The sequence below is a fragment of the Danio rerio genome, chromosome 1 (genome assembly GCF_049306965.1).
Source record: "Danio rerio strain Tuebingen ecotype United States chromosome 1, GRCz12tu, whole genome shotgun sequence".
NCBI classification, from domain to species: Eukaryota; Metazoa; Chordata; class Actinopteri; order Cypriniformes; family Danionidae; genus Danio; species Danio rerio.
In genome coordinates, this window is record NC_133176.1 from 20187169 (window position 1) to 20203793 (window position 16625).

The 16625-nt window shown below is 34.9% G+C and overlaps 1 protein-coding gene across 16 annotated transcripts in view; it reads right to left on the bottom strand.

Moving 5' to 3' along the window:
- The window catches only part of tbc1d1 (TBC1 (tre-2/USP6, BUB2, cdc16) domain family, member 1), a 119688-nt gene that overhangs the window by 21616 nt on the left and 81447 nt on the right, over positions 1-16625 (bottom strand). For all 16 annotated transcript variants that reach the window (XM_073950080.1, XM_073950072.1, XM_068217982.2 and 13 more), the window contains 3 exons: positions 16185-16315; positions 7102-7290; positions 351-512 (listed from right to left, as the gene is read on the bottom strand). In XM_073950080.1, coding sequence (XP_073806181.1) covers positions 351-512; positions 7102-7290; positions 16185-16315 — 482 coding nt within the window. The remainder of the gene's footprint in view (positions 1-350; positions 513-7101; positions 7291-16184; positions 16316-16625) is intronic.

The following is a 16625-nucleotide window of genomic DNA, read 5'->3' on the forward strand; positions in this document are numbered from 1 at the left end:
GTAGATGTGCAAGTCCGTGCAATCTCACAACTCACAATAACGTTCTGCAGAACTAACATTATGAAAAACCGACCATCAAATAGACAGCTCGCCCATTTCAAATATCAAAAACTCCCACAAACATGAATAACAAAACAGTTAACTAATCACACAGTTAACTTCTGTCTGAACAATGATACATACACTAAAATAATAACATCTCACTCCGTGTACCTTTTAGGTTCAGTTAATCCCAGTGTTAGAACATTTATAGAACAGCCTGTTAGCAGATCAATGTCAACACTCTTGTGTATCTAAGTGTGTGTGTGTGTGTGTGTGTGTGTGTGTGTGCGTGCGTGTGTGTTGGTTACCTTGTCCCACAGCACCGTGGATCTCATCCATGTCAAATCTGACCTTTGCTCTTCCAGCCGTGCCGAGCATCCTCTCCCAGACCAGAGTGACATCTTTCAGGCATGGAGTGATCTCTTCATAATCCAGCTTCTGGCGTTTGCACTGCAGATCACTCTCTGACGCTGCACACATTTGCAATGACAAATAGAGTAAAGAACAATATTCAGTTTGGTTGCGCTAAATAAATAAATAAATTAATTAATTAATTAATTAAAATATCAACATTATGCTACAGTGCTTCAAATTACTTACTATATGCATACTTTACTGTAGAAATACAGTTGAAGTGAAAATTATTAGGCCTCCAGTGAATTTTTTTTAACAGCAAAGAATTTTTCACAGTATTTCCCATAATATTATTTCTTCTGGAGAGACAAGAAACAAGATTTGTTTTATTTTGGCTAAAATAAAAGCGATTTAGTAAAAAAAAAACATTTTAAAGTCAATATTATTAGCTTCTTTAAGCAATATTTCTTTTGGATGCTTACAAAATAAACCATTATTATTTTATTTTTAAACTCACAGGCCATTTTACTAGGTACACCTTACTAGCCTCCCCTCCCCTCCATTTAGGATATTGCACCAAAGCGATGCTTGTCCTGGGCCAGGAATATTATAAAAGATGCTTCTCACCCCCAACCAAGGACTTTTCCTCCCACTAGCTTCTGGGAAGAGGTCCCATAGAATTCAATGCAGAACTGCCAGGTTCTGTAGAAGCTTTCTCCCATTGGCCATCAGACTGTTAAACTCTTAAAGGGTCACAATGTATTTATTCAAGTTTTTTTTTTTTTTTTTTTTTGGCATTATGCACTACTGTGATTTGCACTGTAGATCCACATGACAAAGAGGATCGTGAGTCAGCTGTGCTATGTATATGACTTTTTTGTTTTGTTTTGTTTTGTTATACTATGCTATTTATTGTTGTAGCGTTATTTCTATTGGAACTGTGTAGCCAATGCTACGAAATTTTGTTCTGTGTCATGTGAATGAAAATAAAGTACTTGACTTGACTTATACAGTGATTTGCCTTATTACCCTAACTTGCCTAGTTAAACCAATTAACCTTGGTAAGCCTTTAAACGTCACTGGTATCTTGAAAAATATCTAGTCAAATATTATGTAATGTCATCATGGCAAAGATAAAATGAATTAGTTATTAGAAATAAGTTATTAAAACTATTATAATTAGAAATGTGTTGAAAAAAATCTTTTCATTAAACAGAAATTGGGGGAAATATATAGGGAGCCGATAATTCAGAAGGGCTAATAGTTCTGACTTCAACTTGTATTAATTCATTCTGATGTGATAACCTTGGAATTAAATCATCTAGCAGGTCTTCAGACTTACATTTGAGAGCAGTTTTGAACCGATAACAGTCCTACAAATGCTAGCACCAGCACTTGATCTGGAAGTACCATACTTGTAATATTAACCCCTTATTGGGCAAAGAATCATATATAATAACATCTTTACCGTTGTTTACAATATAATGTTTTTTTCTGTCATAAAACGCCCAGTAACATTCTTAGGATTTTATTATGAGTATTTCAAAGAGTGCCTTATAAAAGGTTAATAACATTGCAATTTATCTTTCTTGCAAATGTCCAAAATATACAATTAACTATTATAAACTACACGTTTAACTCAAAGATACTAAAATTACACTGGTTTAAATACAAATGCTCAGAAATGCTTACAAAAACTGAAATTATGTTGTTACTCCTTATTTATACTGACATTGTTGTGTTATTACATGTTTGACACATGTCTATATTAATAAGATATTAAGCCAGTATAAACAGCCCATATTTCTGCCACAATGAAATTATTAAAACAGTGTTACTAGTAAATCCATGGTAAATACTGGTGATTCACCGATGAAAAGCCTTTTAATTGGATCTTCATGGCACAGTGTTTCTCCTTTGCAACAAACTCAAACATCATTTTAATGCATTGATGCTAAAAAGAAAACTAAAAAAGAAAAAAAAAACTCTTACTATCTGCTAAGTTTTGCAGCAGTATAAATACAGAAACGCAAAATTGTCCATATACCCTGGGCTGCTCCAAGAAGTACACAAAATGTGAAAAGATGAAAAAACTTTACAATAATGTTGTTTTAGTTGATGTTCTGTATTTATTAACATGAACAATGCATTTATTACAGTATTCATTCATGCTTGTTAGCAATAGTTAATGGAAATGAATAAATACTGTTTCTTTATTAGTTGGTTAACTGACAGCGCATTAACTAATGTTAATGAGCATGAATTTGAGTTTTAATCATGCATTAGTAAATGTGGAACTATGACAAACACTTTGCGAGTACTCATTATTAGTTCAAGTTAGTAACACATAACCTAATGAATACTTATTGTAAAATGTAATCATTATAGTTAACTTATGTCTTATAAAAACTCTTTGTTGATATTTGTTGTTATGTCCTTTAAAAAATATTTTGTCATAAACTGCAGTATACTGTAGACACACCTGTCCAACTGCTTGTTAAAGCACATTTCTAATCAGCCAATCACATGGCGGCAACTCAATGCAATTAGGCATGTAGACATGGTCAAGACAATCTGCTGCAGTTCAAACTGAGCATCAGAATGGGAAAGAAAGTTGATTTAAGTGACTTCGAATGTGGCATGGTTGTTGGTGCCAGACGGGCTGATCTGATTATTTCAGAAACTGCTGATCTACGGGGATTTTCACGCACAACCATCTCTAGGGTTTACAGAGAATAGTCCAAAAAGAGAAAATGTCCAATGAGCAGCAGTTCTGTGGGCACAAATGCCTTGTTGATGCCAGACGTCAGAGGAGAATAGACAGACTGGTTCCAGCTGATAGAAAGGCAGCAACATTAACTCAAATAACCACTTGTTACAACTGAGGTATGCAAAAGCGCATCTCTGAATGCACAACACGTTGAACCTTGAGGCGGATGGGCTACAGCAGCAGAAGACCACACGGGGTGCCACTCCTGTCAGCTCAGAACAGAACTGAGACTCAGAACTTAGGCTACAATTCACACAGGCTCACCAAAAATAAATAATAAAAGCTTGCAAAAACGTTGCCTAGTCTGACGAGTCTCGATTTCTGCTGCGACATTTGGATAGTAGGGTCAGAATTTGGCATCAACAACGTAAATGCATGGATTCATCCTGCCTTGTATCAATGGTTCAGGCTGATAGGGGTGGTGTAATGGTGTAGGGATTATTTTCTTGGCACACTTTGGGACAATTAGTACCAATTGAGTGTCATGTCAATGCCACAACCTACCTGAATATTGTTATTGAATATTGACCATGTTTATCTTTTTATGACCACAGCGTACCCATCTTCTGATGACTACTTCCTGCAGGATAACGCTCCATGCCATAAAGCGCAAATCATCTCAGACTTTCTAAAACATGACAATGAGTTCACTGTACTCAAATGGCCTCCACAGTCATCAGATCTTAACCCAATTGAGCACCTTTGGGAAGTGGTGGAACGGGAGATTTGCATCATGGATGTGCAGCTGACAAATCAGCAGCAACTGGGTGATGCTATCATTTTAACATGAACCAAAATCTCTGAGAATTCTCTTCCATACACACATACAAACACAGGAAGAGATAGAACAGCAAGAAGGGAAATTTCAGGAACAAGAGAATAATACCTTCCCCACCCAAACTTCCCCATGGGACAAAAAAAAGCCATAAAAAAAATCAAAAGCCAGAAAGAATCAGAAATAGAAGTCTCCAAAGTGTCAAACATCAAATCTTGTGACTGAGAGGGAAAGTGGTAACATAAACGCAGGCTGGATGTAGGGCAGACAGTCTTCCCAATACACTTCTGCTGACCCACTTCTGCATGCCCACACCCTATTCAATAGGTCTGGCTGCTTTCTTTTCAAGCCTCTGTTCTTTCCTTTTAGGTCATGAGAAGCATGACTGGGCATGGCAGGGCAGGGCGTAACACTGCCAATCAAGAGCACGCCCAAAATCAGAAGTCATCTGTGCCAGCAAACCTTTCCATCTGTCATGATCGGCTCATAACCTGCAGCAGGGACTTCCAGGTAAGGCACCGCATGAGTGAGCCAGGTTGTGTTGAACTGTGTGCGTGTTTGTGTGTGCGCTACTGTTTATGGGAGGTACGATTGAGTATGCTGACTGAATGTATGCAAGGCAAATCACACGTCAGACAGCAGCACATGACCTAAAAACAGCTCAGAATTCCCAGGAACCACAGAAGGTGGGGGGGGGGTCTTGATGCTAAATGCCATTCATTGATTAAATCTTAAGGGCAAAAACAAGCTAAGCTTTATTACAAGATAATACCTAGTAATCTCGCTGTTGCAATTCCATAAAATACACATTTGGAATCTTAGAGAGGTAGAATAATGATGATATTAACAATAAAGCAACAATGATTTAGTAAAAACAAACTAGCATGATAGCTCATTTCACTGCAGATGTACAACATAAACTAGGAGTAAATGGGAATGTGACCGAAAGTGTAAAGTCAAAATCAGGGCTCTTGCACTGAAGCAATTTCTCTTGTGGCAAATCTGGATAGTTTAAAAGTGTGATATGTGGTATTTCACTGCATTTAAAGTTTGCACACTGCATTTACAGTGTCTAGAGTAATCAAATATTGAATCTTTGTTTACATATCTATAGCGTTTTGCTGGTCCAAGCTCATACAGTCGACAAAAAAAAAAAGAAAAATGAATTTCTTTGGTTTATAAAAGAACACTACTCCAGTCCTGACTAAACTGCATGAACAACCATTTAGATACAAATATATGTCATTTTTTAACATACTAGCATAATGCGGCCTATAGGCGGATGCAAAATAACTAAAGTGTGTTTTTTGCGATGTCATGGAGCAGTTGTTTGGACTAGAAATCATGCAGTAAAATAATGACATTATTAACTGTTTGCAGGGGCATAACTTCCACTGGGGACAGGGGGGGCATGTCCCCCCACTTTTCAAAATCTCATTTGTGTCATATTTTCTGTTAGACAGAATATGTCTACAGCTGTTGATAATCTAACTACAGGAATTTGTGCTGCACAGAAACATATATTTTTTATTGTTATATTTATTGTATTTTTTGGTGTTTGGTGTACGAGTGTAACCACTCATAATATGGTTATTTTGCATTAGTAAATGTTGAACTATGACAAATAAACAAGTCCTGTTAGGTACTGTTCATTATTAGTTCATGTTAGTAAACATTAACGGTCACGCTTACAATAAGTATTTATTAGGTAGAGTTGACTTATGTCTAATAAAAATTCTTTATTGACATTTGTTATGTCCTTCAAAATATCTTGTCATGAACTGCAGTATACCGTATACACTCACCAGCCACTTTATTAGGTACACCTGTCTAACCACTCATTAAAAAAAATTTCTAATCAGCCAACCACCTAGCAGCAACTTAATGCATTTAGGCATGTAGACATGGGCTGCATCTGAAACCGCATACTTCCATACTTTATAGTACGCTAAAATCAGTATGAGAGCCTAGTAGTATGTCTGAATTCATGGAAATTGAATATCAGTATGCGAGAAATACCTGGATGACTTCCAGCGAGATTCTTAAGTGCGCATCCCATGCATGCTGCGCTATCCCATGATGCCCCACGAGCGAATTCATGAATGGAAGTAAAGCGACGCAACTGACGCAAGTAGGTCACGTGACCATGACAAAATGCTGCATGTAGTACGTCCGAATTCCATTCATACTTTTCACATTTATACTGTATAGAACGTACTTTTCTAATGGCCGAGCAGTACGTTTAAATTCAAATGCAGTTCCTACTGAGTAGTAGGCGGTTTCTGACGCAGCCCTTGTCAAGACGATCTGCTGCAGTTCAAACCGAGCATCAGAATGGGGAAGAAAGGTGATTTAAGTGACTTTGAACATACATTTTCCCGCATAACCATCTCTTGGGTTTACATAGAATGATCAGAAATAGAGAACATATCCAGCGTGCGGCAGTTCTGTGGGCACAAATGCCTTGATGCCAGAAGTCAGGACAGAAGGCCAGACTGGTTCCAGCTGATAGAAAGGCTCGCCAAAATTGGACAATAGAAGATTGGAAAAATGTTGCCTGGTCTGAGGAGTCTCGATTTCTTATTTGTTTTAGCTTGAAGTCAATTAATAAAATAATTATTAACATTTTATAATTTGCCAACATGTTAATTTTGTCTATCTGCATTTGATGTTACAAAATAGTGATTCATCCTAGTTTGACATTTTTAGAAAAGAAAATGAAATGATCATATTTTAAATTAAAATGCTTAATCAGCCAATTTTCCCCCTGGATTTTGTATCATCAAGGTCCTTAAATTAATGTAAATGCAGAAAATGGCATTTATATCAAAACCTTTTCTCACATTTTGTGTGTCCCACACTTCTCAAACAAAATTTACACTCTTGACTGTTTGTGTTTACAAAGTTTGAAAGCTTTTGAAATTTTAGATTATGGTGATATGTTATATTTTAGCCATAAATTACTTGAGGTTTTTGGCCAATCACAATGAATCATGGTTGGCCATTCAAAGCACTCTTCGCTTTTCAAAAGAGGGCTTTTTTACAAACTCAACAGCCCAGACAGACTAGAAATGACACAAAAAAAATGTATAGTTTGCAAAAAAAAAAAAATTTGCCTAAATCTTTATTGAATATTGAAACTTGTGTATTTGTGTTTTACCTTGTAGTTTCTGATTCTCTTTCTCCATCCGCAGTAGGAGTATCTGTTGAAGAATGGCTTTCCTCCATAACTCCCTAAGCTCCGCCCCGCTCCTCTTTCTCCTCTCCTCTGGCAACGCCCCAAGTGTTTTGTCTCCGCCACCAACTCCACCTCCCAGTGCCATTCTGCTGCCAACCTCTAACGTGGATTCTACAAATAGTGGAAAATGTGAAAAACATTTGATCTCAGAATAGAACAAAATCAATATTATCTACATCAGCTACAAATTTGCCACCAAAAATAGTTAGAAACATAATCTAAATCTAACAGCTACATAAACTGCCAGTATCATTATGTAATTTTACAGTAAAATAACCTTTACATGTTTTTGGAGCAAAAAAAAAAAAAAGGATTTGCGATAAAAAAAAGAATATGTCGCATGCGGTGTGTAGTCAAATGCCATAGGAAGAGATCAAGGACAGAGTGGCTCGAGTGTTTTTGAGCATCACCTGTTCGCACACCGGTCTCGAGTCTCACGAACAAGCGGCAGTATAAAAGCAAAAGTGATGACAGAGAAAGACGAGAGAGGACCAGGCCTTGATATCAGGTTAGACAGCAGCTGTCCGTGAGGAACTGTCGTTGCTCATTTGCCCATTAAAACCATTCAAAGATTGTCGATTCTACGCCACTGTCTTTCAAATGGCCAGAAAGCCAATGTCATACCAGTTTAGTTTCCTCTTTTTTATTATTAGTAACATACATTTTAGTTGTTACTTTTTATTTACATTTGGTTATTTTATGTACATCTAAATAAACTTAATAAATTGTACATATGACCATATTTTTTACAGATAATAAATGAATATTTTACAATGTAATAATTGAATGTACATTTTTATATAGTGCATTTATTGTGTATGCCAAAAACATACAATGTATACTGAGTAAAAATCCAGGATTCTGCACACATTTATTCCATATTTGCAGCCTAAAATGATGGCTTTTCTTAAAACTTATGGCATTTTTTTTCAGTAAAACGTAGTCTTTAGTTGTAAATACAGATACAAATCTTGGAAAATGTTAATTTTTTGATCTCAAGAACCATTTGGACTCGCAAAATTCTGGAGGTATTAATCAGCGCTCAATGTAAGCTGTTCATATGAGATGGGCACTTCTAATATCGTGGCAATGTAGAAAAGTACAAATGCTTAGGACACACAGGACAGAAGCAAAAATGAGTATGGAAAGACCTCTGGTTACTTTTAGTTGTGCACCAATATCAGTCACAATGGGAAACCTTTAATGACTATAAACCCAACAACTCACCATGACAGGCGAAGCAAAGAACGGCTTGATTAAGTGGAAATTACAGATGATTTAAACAGAATCCTGTGGCTGATGTGAAATTACGGGAAACAAAACATGAGGGTGGCGGGAAATGGGTTTAAAATACGGGAGACTCCCGGAAAAAAAAGGGGAGTGTTGGCAGGAACGACTTACACTAACCCCAGCCTAACAGTCTACTTATAATCTAATGAGAATTGGTTGGAATGTTCATGAAATGTTACTTAAATTAAACAAACGGACCATCAAAATAAAGTGTGACCTTCTATTTTATTATGTTTTAGACTAAAAATCAACCCTAAGCAGCAAAGATGGTCCACACTTGATCATTTCTTAAATAATACAACAGGAGACATTTATTGATCTATTATTTAACACATTATTGAGTGCGGACCCCATCTTTGCTGCTTTGCATTTAAAGAACTTTGGTCCTAGCACCAAAATCTGGAAGAGCGCAGTGATTTATATTGGACTGAATAATAAATAATCTTACTAATTGAGTTCATGACCTATAAATAAACATTTAATTTTGGTGGTTTAATGCTTTATAAAGTCTGTACATGAAATTATGGTTGCCCCAATCAATGGTTGCCCCAAAGTGTCTTCCTTAAAATATTATATTGTAATATATTATATTATATTATATTATATTGTATTGTATTACATTGTATTGTATTGTATTATATTATATTATATTATATTATATTATATTATATTATATTATATTATATTATATTGTATTGTATTGTATTACATTACATTACATTACATTGTATTGTATTGTATTATATTATATTATATTATATTATATTATATTACATTACATTGCATTACATTATATTACATTAGATTATATTATATCAAATTGCGTCAAACTGGTACTTTTTAAATAGTACAAAATGCTTTATCAGAGAAGCTAAAAGTGCTTAATTTAGAGAGTTCTGAATGAACTGCTTGCTTGTTTTCAAAAATATCATCTATTTGTGCTGTTAACAGTTGTTAAGTAAAATAAAGAAACGCTTTAATGAATCAGATAAACAGTATAATAAAAGACATCAAGATCAACATCAAATAATACCACTTCATTTTTTACTACTGTTTACAATCATTTAAAGGTAAACATGAGCATGCTAAGTATAATTGACTGCTCATGCCAGTTTCTCCTGGAGTATTTACAAATCCAAAACCAGTTACTGTCATCTCTCCACATCTAACAACAGCTAAATCGGTTATCAATATAATACACATTACTTTTATAAAACATTTAGTGTAAAATTAGCGGACTTTTTAAATAATAATACAAATTTTATTCATATGTCTTTAACTACTAATTTCCATGCTGAAACGGTAAACTAGAAGCTGAAACAGTATTGCTAAGAGTCTGAAATAAGCTTCTAATTTCCTTTCACTTTAATAACAGACAGTTTAATTTTGGGATAACAGAAAACGTTCTCCACAAGATTTAGACTGATGTTTGCAAAACGTAGCACTTAACAAAAGAGCAAACCGCAAAAGACCAACACATATACACGTGTCCACGCACACACAGACAGAGGTGTTAAAAATAAAACGGACACCACCCAAACTATAGGGTGGATCCAAGACCTCAAAATACACTTTTTGTTGACAAAGTGAGAAAATGTGCATAACGAAAAATAAATTGCACTGTTATATATGGCATAAACACAGAGTGAGATAAGCTGATATAGGGCTGCATATTACAGGGTGAAGACAAATCCAATCAAAGAGTGTTCAAATAAAATGGTATTGACTAACTGTATGCGTCTCATTTACGTTATTCCTGAAAACGTGAAACATACAAAAATGTTGTCTAAACCTACTGCAACTGAGCACACTTTCACAGACCAAAACAGAAAATGTTGCAGGAATACTGTATGAATCTGCTCTGTGTTCTGCTGTGAGTCTGAACGGCTTTAAAAACTCATAATAAAAGTGTTTAGAGGATTAATAATGGGAGCGTTTCTTGTCACTTTTTTCATTCCTGTGGTCACTAAACACTTATTACACTTACAGTTATTGTAACAAATTGCAATTCCAAATATTCATGATTGTATATAGTTGAAGTCAGAATTTATTAGCCCCCCTTTGAATTTTGTTCCAGACCAGCAATCCTTACACGCATGAAATACTGCACATTATGACAAGTTTTGCTTGCTTCACAACTGAAAACGTGCTTGATATAATACTGTTTTTTGTTCGTAACTGTAGTATTATCAAGTACTATAAAGTTTTCTAACTGTTGAACAACATGATCTATAGGGTTGTGTACTGTCATCTTTAGGAGCGCGTTCAAGATTTCAGGAGGTGTGGAGAGACTGTGTTTTCAAAAGCTATTATTCTAACAAACAGCATTTTGCAAGATAACCTACTGCACCTTTAATACTAAAATCACCAAAAAAAGAATAAATATTAAAGAAATATAATAATAACTAGCAAATAAAACTACCTTAATATATATATATATATATATATATATATATATATATATATATATATATATATATATAGAGAGAGATAGATAGATAGATAGATAGATAGATAGATAGATAGATAGATAGATAGATAGATAGATAGATAGATAGATAGATAGATAGATAGATAGATAGATAGATAGAGAGAGAGAAAGAGAGAGATAGATAGATAGATAGATAGATAGATAGATAGATAGATAGATAGATAGATAGATAGATAGATAGATAGATAGATAGATAGATAGATAGATAGATAGATAGATAGATAGATCAGTGGTATGTAATAAACTGATTTGTAGTTATTAAAGTTGTATATAATATTTAAGGGTATTATTTTATGAATTATTTTTAAGTTAGGCCAAATACCAATTCTATTTTTGTACCCCTACCTCTTGCCCTTGAAGCAGAGTGTGAAGAGGAAGGGCTTCAAAATTTACTCCTAAGAAATGGGAAAGCATTGCAGCACCTGCACACATCATCATATGTCACTGCGGTCTCTTGCTTCATATGAGATCAGACAATCAGGTGATATTCATAATATTTCAATTTTTACATGATATTCATCAATGTATACACACCAAAACAATGTTAACATTATAGCAGAGACTGTAAAAAGGTCATGCTCAGACACCAGACTTTTCTGACAGGGTATTCGAGTGTCATCGAGACAGAATGTTATGGGATTACTATACAGAAGTTAATATTATGGATTATAGATAGCAAAATTTAGCGTTTTTTATTTTTAGGGTTTTTTTTAAACCATGAAGTTAAAACAAAAATGCGGTTATGAATATAATAAAATGTGCTTGTTTGTTGTAAAACTTTGTAACAATGAGAAATACACATTTATGCATCTCCTGTCTTCTGTGTGCAGCCATGCACTGTTGCAGATGGTGTAAGTTTTCGTGCTCTTTGGTTTCAAGTGTGGTCCTGGAAAATCTCAGTTTCAAGGGGTATCTAGCCCCTCCCAGGGCTTAATTTGTGTCAGAACAAGACTGGAACCTCTGAAATCTGATCCGGCACCTTATTTTACATACCACCCTCCCTCACATGCCCCGCGTGACTCTTCTGCAACTCCCCAAACCACTTCACTTTTGTCCGCAACACCCCACACTTTACTTTCGCCTCCACAACCTCCCCCGCCCTCGCTCTTCACTTTCACCCACGACACCTCTGTTACCTCACACTCCTCTTGTAGTATGCAGGATCTGTTACCCCACTCTGTTCCAGGACCTCGCAATTTACAAACAAAGCACTGGCCCTTACCCTTAGCCCTACGCCTTCAAGCTAAAGAGAATTGGGACACCCCTACTCCTTCACATGAACACTCAAAACAAGGGGTAAGGAGTAAGGGGAAGTTTTAGGGGGGAGAATTGAGATTGAGTTATAATCTTTAATGGTGAATCACTTTTTCTAATGATGCTGATGTAAACAATTACTTCAGTAATAACAAAATAATAATAATAATAACAATAACAAATACATAAATTTAAACGGGGCCTGTCATTCATAGAAATTAGTATTTTTTGTTTTTTATAAATAATTTAAAAATAAATAAATAATAATGAATACATTTTATCCTTATTATATGAAATAAAACTTTCTGTTAAAGGCTGTTGAAAGAAAAGCAATTGCATCATATGTTTTAGTTTCAGGCTTAGGAAAAGTACATGAAGGAATTAAAATTATATCCAAAAAAATGTTAAAATTTGATTTCATATATATGTTTTTAATTTACAATATATATTAATCTCATATAATTGCTAACAAATAGTAAATAAATATAATATTATGTAAAATAAACCGTTTTTAAAATAGATGCTTGAGAACTGAACACACTCCTGGTCAGTCAATGCCTCTACATCACATAATTCAAGGCTTTCAACAGAAGGGCCATAAAACATTTCTCAAAACAGCAATTTCATAAGTCAAGAATCACACACTCACACACACACACACACACACACACACACACACACACACACACACACACACACACACACACACACACACCTGACCCAGTTCCAGTGGGGTGGAGCAGCACATGTGTCTGTGTGTGTATGTGTGAAGATTGGAGATTTGTACAGCGTACACTGACGCACTTGGACACTCGGGCGCCGCTTAAACCCTCCGCAAACACACACACGCGTATGCACACATATACACACATACACGCACACACTGGTCACTCCCTCTGTAAACAAGTGCCGTTTCTGCCCAGACCAACGCCTTGGCAATGTGCAAACACAAATATGGAAGTGGGTCAATAAGGCCGATGCTTTCCTGAAGATGTCTGTCAACATGACCTCCTGCAAAACACCGCACCCAGCACACATATATTACCTCATTAACACAAACATTACTTCATTCAGCGCAGACACACACTTGTCGAGACACACCCAAAATATACTGGAGAAACACACACATAGAGCATCGGCGCTCTTGGCACGCACTCTTCTTTGAGGAAGTGGCTCAAATTACTGCACATACATCAAACACAGACTTTTCAGTAAATGACAATATAGTATTTATAAAACGAACGCTCCCTTCCCCAGAAGCAGATATCGAATTCTTTTTATTTGAGCACACACATTTTGAAAACATCTATGGAAGCTAGTTTCCGCTTCAAAGTAAAAATATATAGAATTTTTCTAAGTTAGATGATATTTGAGTTTTTTTTCTGCCTTAATTTCATATCTTAGACCATGACTTTATATCTATTTCTATGTCTTCTGAAGTTATATGACGGATTAATCTTTAAAAACACCAATATGCAGGTTATACAATACCTTAAAACAGCTGGTCCCAAGTTATGTAACTGTTTGATTCTATAAAATTGCTATTAAGGGCAATATGTCAGATTAAACTATAACCATAACTAAACTTCAAATAAAAATTACACTATTTAAATTGATTTAATTATTATCATACAGTTTAATGCTATTGGTTTTATTTTTTCCATAAATTTGACATTTTATTACATAAACACTTTTTTTTCATATGATTTTTAATAAGCAGTATTTTCACCCAACAAATATGAACAATATTGGCAAAAATATTTCCCCCTCTTAATTTTCTGTCATGGTTTTGCGGTGTATATTGTAATTTTACAGGGTTTCATTTGAGGATACTGTGCCAGCAGACTTTTTTTTTTTTTTTTGCATTCAAAAAAAACAGCAGAAGAATAGTGGATATTATTGTGTTTTATAATGTTATGCAGGGCAACGCAGTGGCGCAGTAGGTAGTGCTGTCGCCTCAGAGCAAGAAGGTTGCTGGTTCGATCCTCAGCTCAGTTGGCGTTTCTGTGTGGAGTTTCATGTCCTCCCTGCGTTCGCATGAGTTTCCTCCAGGTGCTCTGGTTTCCCCCACAATCCAAAGACATGCGGTAAAGGTGAATTTGGTAGGCTAAATTGTCCGTAGTGTATGAGTGTGTGTGTAAATGTGTGTGTGGATGTTTCCCAGAGATGGGGTTGCGGATGGAAGGGCATCCGGTGCTTAAAAATGTGCTGGATAAGTCGGCGGTTCATTTTGCTGTGGCAAGAAAATAAATGAATAATATTGTTTGAATTTTTTATTGTTTGAATACATTTCTTACAAAAAGACATTTTTATTTTAAATAAAGTTTGTAATTTAAATAACTTTGTCCTCCTAAAATTAACTTAAATTAATCTTGTAATTTCATTTTATTTTCTAATCTATCTTTCTTTTTTTAAGTTTTTGACTCTTCTATTAGTTTACTTAATAGATTGTTTCTCATATGCATATTAAGATTTGTATAAAAAGTGCATTAGTAAAATTTAACTGCTGGCTGAATTGAACATGTTAAAGTAAAAGTGAATATATATATATATATATAAACCCTCCTATGAACTGTCAGTCACTGAAATGGCCCCCCGACAATTTGGGTTTGAGACTCCTGGTTTACACTGAGATTAGATTTAATTAGTTGGACAACACTACATTTGATTTATTCAACTAAATATGCCAAATTATGTAAAATATAGCTAATTCCATTTTTTATGACTGGATTGTGTGATTCCATCAGGACTGTAGAAACCACAGAGCTCTATTAATGACTTGGAACAAGATGAATCCGAGTAAATGATGACAGAATGTTATTTTTTTGGATTAATTATCCTCATTAACGTTTACATTGATGACATATCAGAGATTTCAAACATATGGCCCGGTTTGTGCCTTTAAATAATTACAATGGGCTGTAGCAAATATTAAATCTCTATTTAACATCATCATAACTTCCAGGCATTTCATGTTTTAGGCCTAAGAACTAGTGAAAAACAGTGAGGATAATTATATCTAACACACACACACACACACACACACACACACACACACACACACACACACACACACACACACACACACACACACACACCTGAGGGGTGTTTTGACATCAGGATCAGCCTTTACTGTGAGGTACTGCCAAGTCTAACGAGCTACCAACTTCAAAACAACAGACCTGATTTGCTGTTTTGGCAGTTGAAGAAAGACAGACATAAAACAGGTCAAGAAAGAAGGAGAGTGAGCACTGTCAGAGTCACTTTGGGTGAGGGGGGGAAACAAAAAAAAGTGATAATCCATGTAATTCTGTTTCTCTGCCAAAAGAAACATCAAGAAGCGTGTAGCCTGTCAGTTATCAAATTCTTCCAGTTATTTGATTTGTCTTTAAGAGTAAGAGCGCCACCTGGAGGACACCAGCTGTAATCATAGGATGTAGATTCACTATGGACAGTCAGTTGTATTTGAAAGGTGATGTTTTGTATTGATGTCAGGCTATACAATAGGGCTGAACAACAATTTACGAATCATTTGAGCATCAATATCGCAATGAGTGTATTCGCAATAGTCACATTGCAGGACTATATAATTAGTTAAAGAGTAAAAGATAAAGATAATATTATATTTTATTATTTTTGTAATTATTTATACAATGATGACCACAATATTTTATTTTTGATTGTTCAATTTCTGTACTTGAATACTGTTAGAAAAACAGAATAACATAAAGCACTGTTTATTTATTTATTTTGCTTGTAATTTATTATTTTTTATGCAGATGCACTGCATAGCAAAAGACTTGGTCACCCTAGCCAATCTAAATAATTTATATCTTTGCAAATAGAGATATTCAAATAATTTGATGAAATTACATTCATATCGCAACAAAACAAAAAAAAATAATCGCAATGTCAAATTTTTCCAATATCATGCAACCATACTTAACGATGTATAAAGTTATGGTTTTACCTTTTGCTTCCGAGCCCTTCTGTGGTGTAGCGACTCTTAAGAAGATCTGTTGTCTCCATGAGTGTCTCCGGTTGCGCAATGGACTGTCATCACCAATAACACATCCAGGACTGGAAAGGGCCGCAACATCACTACACACACAAACAAGTTGTATTTGAAAGAATTTAACAGCATTTCAGCTTTTTATACTACTCCCACTTAAAGCTCAGTTTTTTTAAACACTAAAAAACGTAATACCACTATCAAAAGTAATCTATTTAAGTGTATATAATATTCTTTATAATATACTTTTTATAATGTGCTTTATTCCAAATATTCAGACTAAATACTTTATATTTTAACAGTATTTTGAAGTGCACTAAAATTAACTCAAATTAAAATAAAAACAGAAGAAAGCTATCAAAAACAACTTCATAAAAAACTATCCTAAAAAATAACTTT